The 8349-nt window shown below is 36.3% G+C and overlaps 1 protein-coding gene across 5 annotated transcripts in view; it reads left to right on the top strand.

Annotated features, from left to right (window-relative positions):
- Positions 1 to 249: 249 nt before the first annotated feature.
- The window catches only part of sfmbt2 (Scm like with four mbt domains 2), a 62462-nt gene continuing 54362 nt past the window's right edge, over positions 250 to 8349 (top strand). Inside the window, exon 1 of one of the 5 annotated variants that reach the window (XM_058417241.1) lies at positions 250 to 373. Coding sequence is in view for 2 of the 5 variants with exons in the window: in XM_058417238.1 (XP_058273221.1) it covers positions 3807 to 3953 (147 nt within the window). In the remaining 3 variants the exon portion in view is untranslated. Of the gene's footprint in view, positions 374 to 3741; positions 3954 to 8349 lie in introns of those variants that run through there. The other 4 variants (XM_058417242.1, XM_058417238.1, XM_058417239.1 and 1 more) reach the window with 4 other exon arrangements.

Raw genomic sequence — 8349 nt, 5'->3', positions numbered from 1 at the left:
ACTAAGTGTCTAGCAAGTGATCAGACATAAGTGCCAGACAGTTTAAGGTTACAACGAAAAGCTCTAGCTTTAGCCTTTTCAACATCATCTCTAGTGTATAGGTGATTACCATAAGCAAGAATTCTGCAACAGACTGAGGAAAGAATTTTCCTATGGACTGGGAAAAGACCAGCATACCTGTTTACTTTATAATGGATTCGTAATTGAGATCTCACAACAGTTGATATTGAATGCTGATTCACTTCACTTCAAGGTCCATGCAAATTAAGGTTTAAGAGCTTTCGTTTCCAATTCTTACAAAGGGAAGCATTATTACTGTGTGTTTCTCAGTGTAGCTCCAAGATTTCGAGGTGCTACAAAACTTTCAGAAAGTGTAAGTAATCTGAATGATTTTTATTATTATTTTTGTTCAGTGTTTTAAAGTTGGCTACAGCTACATGCAGTAAGATCAGCAATGGTAAGACGTTCTCTCATTCCTCTCTCATCAACTACAAGACAGGAAGTGCTATTTAGCTAAACTTTACTTTTAAATGGTATAAGATCCTTATGCCTTGGTGTCCTGTCAGTGGCCTAATGCTAAGCCGTGGCCTAGTCTAAAGTTACCAGACAGACCACGTTTACATATCTAATACAAACTCCATGCATTTATGCTATAGAGAAATTTAAAGAATACAAGTCCACTGATGATTACAACGTTGTTGTTTGTTTGTATGTTTAAAATTTAATTTTTTTACACAGAAGCAATTTTCTAGCCATGCATATCAGTATAATCAAAAATAGGCAAGTCCTCAGTAAGAACATGGCCTAGGTATCCAATGATAGCTCGTTTTATGATGCAGAGTTATGATGCGTGTTATGTAGGTCCGTTAACACAATATAAATGAAGTGTGTTAGCTCAGCCTGTTAAACACCAACTTTAGCTGATATGATAATTAGATACTTAGCTGAGACAAAATGGGTGCTGCAAAGACAGACCAGTTATCTCTCCTAATTGCCTCTATCTATTACACATTCCCATACCCATAACCCATAACCCATACCCATAAGGTCTTCTGATTTTGACACCTAACAGCACAACAACACGACATTGGTATCTCAGTGGGCAGCTGATTAATTAGTTACTAGATTGTTATACTTAATAAGCTGCAAATGCTGATTTTGGCAGTTTGCTCATATATCTAGTGACTAATATACAGAGTGTAAAGAAATCATGCCATGGAGTTCTACACACATGAGAAAATCACTGTGCGTGTGTGTGTGATTATGTAAAATAATACATCAGAAATGAGCAACACCAGTATTGATATGATATGATTTAATAATAAATAATTAGAGAGAAAAAATTGTTTTCATCAGCTGTTTGAAAACTTTTCAGAAAGTCATGACAGAGAAAATGAAAAGTTGCATAAAAACCTCTGGTTCTACAAGTAAATGGATGGCCAGGGCAGTTTCTTAGTATCCTTACTGAATACTTATAGAAAAGTCATCATCAAGGTTATTCTAAAATCATCAGCTTGGACTAAAGTGTGTAGAAGATGTGGTTCATGCCTTAAAACTGTAGTGAGTTAAGCACTCAGAAGGAAGTCAACATTAGGGGGCAGTGTGTGATAACTACAGGACAATATGCAACAAGCATTTTTTAAGCTGAAAATGGAAGCCAAAATAGATATTTATTATTTATTGTAAATATATGGACGTCTGTCTTATTTGGGCTTAATAATTTCATTTTATTCCAATTTGTTCCAAATCAAATGTGTTTCTGAATGACTACACAATCCTCTCTGTGATTAGAAGGACACAACTTACAGACATGGACTTTGACTCTGTGGTTGTGTGTGTGTGTGTGAATGTGAGAGTGTGCCTGTGTTCGTGTGTTTTGTGGCAGCTCGTTGTTTACAGTTCCTTCCATTTCACATGTTGACTTGGTGTGAGGCCTATTTTCAAGCTTGCGAAACATTTTTTATTTTACATCTCGAGTGGATACAGATAGATATAAAAATGTTGTGTTGACCAAATTATAAAAAAGTCAAGCTTACCTCATAGAGGATTGATTCAAGACATACAGTACACTGCTTGTATAAATATTTAATGAACTCTCACAGTGTTAAAGTTGCAGCGTCGACACGAGTTTTACAGAATTAAATCATCTGTTACAGTAGCAACTCAACACCATGTGAAGATTTACACTGGGCAGTGTATTTAATCATGTCATAGAATCACATTGAGGGCAACTCTGTTGAATGAACACCCTCACAGTTAAATAGATTTGCATTTGTGTTTCACTTGTACACTTGTATTAAGGGGAAACTTGTATTTAGTCCCTTATCTTAACTCTCATTGTAGTTGCTGAATGAGTTGTAGCCGTGATTGAATAGTACGCTTTAAGGCGGATAACTAAATAATAATAAGCTGCAACTTTTAGAAGTTCTTTCTATCTTTTTTAATGCTTCTCAGATTGACCTTTAAAGTTTCAGCATTAAAATAAACTCTTCCAACAGTAAACAAATAGAAAATGTTAAGTCTTACTGTCGAATTGAAATCTCCATGATTGACATATCTATTGGAATCGAGCTGCATTATTATATTATAAGGATTTTACACTGCTCTAACCAGCTCTTGTTAAGCTAACGAACGAACTCTCCTAACAAACTTCACTTCAAACTTCTTCAAACGCTGGGTTAAATTCCCATCAGCAAAGGTGATATGACCTCTGCAGTGCTGATCGAACACCACTAATGCTGAATCAGCTTTTAAATAATGAATCCTCGTTGGAGTCGTTATAGTTTGGAGTCGTTTCTGATAGAAACCCTCTGAACATGAACTAAACAAAAAACACCAACATACTAAGAACCTTCCTGGTTCTAGATGTGATCATTTGTTCTAGCGTATCTAACACCCATACAAAAGCATTTCTCAATTTGTTAATGAAATTAATAAGTAAATAAAAAGAGACCACATTAGTATAATCACCTTGATTATTCGACTGAACCCTAACAATGCTGAATAAGCTTTTAGACTGTTGAAAGAGCTCTACTGAAAAAGCCATGGGTTCTCTGTAGTTCAGAGTTCTAAGCTTCCTGGGTACGTTCTTGATGAGTAGGGAGATATATAAAAACACCCTACAGTTGTGGAGTTATATAGGTATATATGAGTAGGATATAGAAAATGTAAGGGTTCCCCAGAGGGACAAATAAATAGCCCTTAAGGGTTCTAGATTTTGGGTTGTTTTTAAAGTGCAGTGTTTCATTATCAGCGTGTCAACATCAGTATTAACTCAGGAATGTGTGTGTGCGTGTGTGTGTGTGTGTGTGTGTGTGTGTGTGTGTACAAACAATAAAGGTGTGGGATATTAACCCTTTGAGGTCTAATTAGAATTAAACCCTAACCTTTTGCCATAAATGTGCATTATTAGACCACTTAAAATTTTATTATAATAATATTATAATTTTATTATTATTAGTAGTAGTAGTAGTAGTATTTCAAAATAAGATATAGTAAAACAAATACAAATAAAAAAATTAATAAATAAAATAAAGATTTTTTTTTTGTACATGATTTACAAGAATCGTATAAAGAGTTCGAAGGAAAACCGGGATTTGTGTTTACACATTTGTACTGTGCAGGGAAAAAAGCAAGTTTCCCGCACAGCGCGAGGAGGAGGAGGAGGGGGAAGAGGAGGGGGAGGAAGAGGAGGAGGGTATTTCGCCCGTTTCTATTTATAATCGACTGGGCAATATTTTTTTTCGCGAGGTCTAATGCGGGAGTTGTGGCTCGGAGAAAATAATGTGAAGATTTTTGTGTAGGACATGCGCAGATGTGGGATGCCATATTGCAGAGAGAGAGAGAGAGAGAGAGAGAGAGAGAGAGAGAGAGAGAGAGAGAGCGCTTCAGTCGGCGGAGGAAAAAAAAGGGGGAATCGCCGAATTTCACAGGCTCCCGGAAACTTCATTAAGGTAAATGAGAAAGCGCTGCATATCTATAATATATATAGCAGTGTGTTTAATGTTTATTGTCCGCTTTCCTCTCGCTGGATTTCCGCCTACAGTAGGGCTTTTCCTCGCGATTTAAAAACATTTTTTGTCCGCACCGAGTAGCTTTTCCGCTTTCCTTCAAGGAAATAAATAACTAAATAACTAAAGAAATAAAGACACAGTTTAGCCGTCCAAATACCAGTGCACTCGGGCTTGTTATTAAAATCTAGTCTGGTTTGGCGTGAGCACTTTCGATTCGGATCAAATGTGACAGCACACGGGATGGACTGTGCGGACAATTTCAGTCTCAACAACAAAATACAATTCATATGCTTTGTTTTGTTTTTTTTTTTGGTTGACATATTTCAGCCATTGAACGCTAAATCGGGGGTCAGTGAGCTGGAATATGGCTTAATTGGCAAAGCGTAGTTTGACCTCGTTTTGGTTTCGAAGGACGAAATGATGGTGTAAATGGCGTAAAAGTTGCCTCGCGTCTTTAATAGGAATTAAAGGAGGTGGAAACCTTCCCAGTGTGTGTGTGTGTGTGTGTGAAATAGAGAGAGAGAGCGAGAGAGAGAGAGAGAGCGAGCGAGAGAGAGAGACTCATTAACAGCGCGAAAGCACCGCGGTGAAGGGAGAAAAAAAAAGCCGTCAAATCCGCGGAAACATGGCGGCTTCAGGTGGGTTAAAGTGCACACGAAATGTTTGAAGAGGGAAAAAATGAAACGGCGCAGGTGAAGCGGCCAGTTTCCGTTTCTTTACCTGCTCTGTGACCACCTTTAATGAATAAAATACGAAATGAAGGCGAGGGGACGCCGAGGGAGTTTTTTTCTGCTGCAATAGTTTGAAAGTGTGTGTATGTGTGTGTGTGTGTTGGGGTGTGGGCGTGGGTGCGCGTGTGCGCGTGCGTGTGCGTACTTTGAGTGTGTGGAGCGAGAAGTGTCCACTCTCCATCATGTGTAACACAAGAGACTCTTCATCATATCTACTAATCATTGTCTTCAAATACACACACACACACACACTTACATATATGTACACGCGCCCTCTGTTTTTCTAGAATTTTTTAAAATCAGATTTTAGAACATTCTGTAAAATTGTAGTTGTCCAGAAGAAAACAACTGCACTCTAAATGTAAAAAAAATAAAACTCGATATCCATTTTAACCATAAATGAAATTGTAATCATCTATTGAACACATGATCAATGAACAAGGTGTGTAAAGAACAACAAAAAGCTGTCTTCCATAGCAAAGTAACTACAATATGACGTAGGCTGGCAGATGATCAGAACTTTACAGAAAATCAACAGAAGTCCATCATGTCATACAAAAACATTTAGGAAGAATGAATATAATGAACTAAAATAAACAAAATAGTAAAGAGTACTTGTGTCATGTTGTGATAGAAGTACACACAGAGGTATAATTCACACATTGTTGAACTACACTGTAGTGTTTAATTCAGTCTTGCCATTTTAAATGTTTAATGAATTCTTACCCTGTTACCTCTGCAGTGTGGACTCACATTTAACAGAACTTCAGTGTAAATATTAAAATAGAATTTTGACTGGGATCAGTCTTAACTGTTGACATTGTCACAGTTGACATTGCAAATGATCTGAAAACCCATAAAACTACAGCGGTGCTTAAAAAAAAAAAAAAGACAAACGTTCAACTTAGCCGAATTGAAATCTTCTTGATTGCATTGCTAAATGACAAAAAAAAGGAAAGGAAAACCAGAACACACGAACAGGATCCTTGCTGTTGTGTTTGAAGATTTTCAAATAAATGCCACCTGTAAAGGACACCCTCTTTACTCCACCCCCACACATGGCTACTGCCTTGCGCACACACACACACACAAACCCACCCACCCACACACACACACACACACATGAACACTCTCTCTCATACTTGCTCCTCCCTTCACACCCACACTCCCTCTACACACACACAACTTCATGTTTAACTGCATCTTTATTTATAAACATAATGATGCTTTAAAATACACTAAAAACCCATTTATAAATGTATTTTTTCTTCTTCTAGGTTTCTTTCTTTATTTTCTAAGCACATAAATCTGTACTAACTCCACCGGCCGGAAGTGCTTCATTTATGATGTTGTTTTTATTTATTTATTTATTTATTTATTTATTTATTTATTTATTTCATTATTTCATTTATTTATTTATTTATTTATTTATTTATTTATTTATTTATTTATTTATTTATTAAAAGTGTCTCAGTTTGAGTTTATGCATTTTTGATTTGGCAGATGGTTTTCATCCAAGAGAGGTGCCATTTCAATCCAATCCAATCCAATCCAGCCCAAGCATACAGCTGAGCAGTTGAGGATTAAAGGCCTTGACAGTCATGGGATTTAAACCCAACCAATTGCTCTTGCTTCCCTTGAAATGACAGCGTCCCTTTGCATGAATACAAGATAAACCAGTAAACACAAGGTGTGAGCAGAGTGATCAGCTTTAAACAGAAGTGAGAGAACTGAAAGAAGTGCCCACTTTAAACAATCCAAACAGCCTGGTGTTGGTCTAGAGGCCTTCACACACTTCTGCAAATTATTTTTACATCTTGACAGCATACAACTTGAAATGACTTAAACCAACAATGTAATAAATCTAGGAAAGTAAATCTAAAGTCTGAAATTGAAAACTGCTAAGACTGCACATTGTCACATTGCAACACTTACTCTGTGGTAATGTGATGAGGTCCAGTAATCCAGTAATCAGATCGTTTGTCCTTGGGTCATGGAGATTGGGTGACTGCCTATCTTTTAAGTGATCTGGCTCAGCTTTGGGAAAGTGGTTGTTGTCATTTTTTTGTCACGTGTTCATAAAAAAATCACCAGAGTCAAGTTTTATGTAAAGTTAATGGCTATGTTTTGGGTTCAAAACAGAACTTCCGTCTGAACTGCATGTGAATTTGTAATAAAAAATGCTATGATATAATGTGCATAATATGCTATATAGATGATACACTATTAACAGTGTGAAGCATGAAAGCAACAGAGAGCTATTCATTTCCTGTGCTGATTCTGTCAAATCAAATATAGAATTTTTCGCTTTTATGCAACTAGGTTATGATGCAGTGAATAAAGAGATCGAAATCTTAAAGAAAGGATCCGGTTAATTCTTAGGAGCAGTTATTTGATTGATGTTGTTTGTTGTACTTTACTTTTTGACCCTCCTAACTTACCAGGTTATCAGTATATACTCAATTTTATTTTATTTCTTTATTTTGTGGGACTTAATAACTGTACAGGAAAATGGTAGGAAAAAGTCAGCTAATCAGTTCCATAAGTAGTAAAAGTAGACTTATGTTTTAAGAAATGGAAATGAGACACGCCCACAAATGACATGCCCACAAGAATGAAGAGTCTTTCGTGTATTGATTTTACATTTGCATTTACATCTACAGCATTTGGCAGACTTCTTTATCCAGGGCAACTTTCATTATGTGACCTAGAAGTGCTATTATGTTTGTGTGTGTGTGTGGGGAGGTGAATCTTGCAGAAAACCTGCATTATGCAAATTTCATTCTATACACGTATATATAGTACTTTGTTTCCTGTTCGGAGGAAGGGATGACAGAATACACTGTCAGATATTTCACTTATCCCAGAGTTGTGTAGATTATTAAGTAATGTTTTTTGGGGAAAATAAGACATTTGTTACTATGCAAAGAAAAGAAGTGCTACAGTGTGTTTGCATAATCCTTTAAAAAACTTGAATTCCAGATTAAGCACACACACACACACACACACACACATACTGCATTCAGAGCATCTGGTGCAATCAGAGCTAATTGATCTCAAGAGCTGTGTAAAGCTTCTGAAACAGGCCATATCTGAGATTAGGTTAGATTATTCACCAAAATCTCTCTGTATTTTTAGTTTGACAATTAGTTCCTGTTTCGTTCAGGGTTTTTTTTTAGAAAATAAATTTGAATTTTTTTGTTTCATTTTGAATATTTTTTACTTTTTATATTAGGTTGCATTATGCTTTATAATAATGAATGTATTGAATTTACAACAATTAATCTCTAGAGTTTGAAAAATCTAAAAGCCCTGCATTCGCAACGTCATTATACAGTCGTTTACGTTTAAGGGAATACTTTAGCAAAAGGGTTTTTTTTTGTTACTTTTGCAATGGGGTTGTGATGGGTGTGCCGTTACTGAGAAACAAAATGAGATCAAATGACCAACGAAAAACCCCAAACATATCTTGGGTGTTTGTTGACTAAGTGGAATTTTTTAGAAACCTTTCTTTTGCTCTTGTGGATGAGGCAAATATTTATCCGTGAGTCAGATATTATACAGCAACTTTTATCCAAAGTGACTTGCGAAGACAGAATCCAAAC

The sequence above is a fragment of the Hemibagrus wyckioides genome, linkage group LG19 (genome assembly GCF_019097595.1).
Source record: "Hemibagrus wyckioides isolate EC202008001 linkage group LG19, SWU_Hwy_1.0, whole genome shotgun sequence".
Taxonomy (NCBI): Eukaryota; Metazoa; Chordata; class Actinopteri; order Siluriformes; family Bagridae; genus Hemibagrus; species Hemibagrus wyckioides.
Note: the sequence above shows the minus strand (reverse complement) of the source record. Positions and strands in the feature narration are given on the sequence as shown.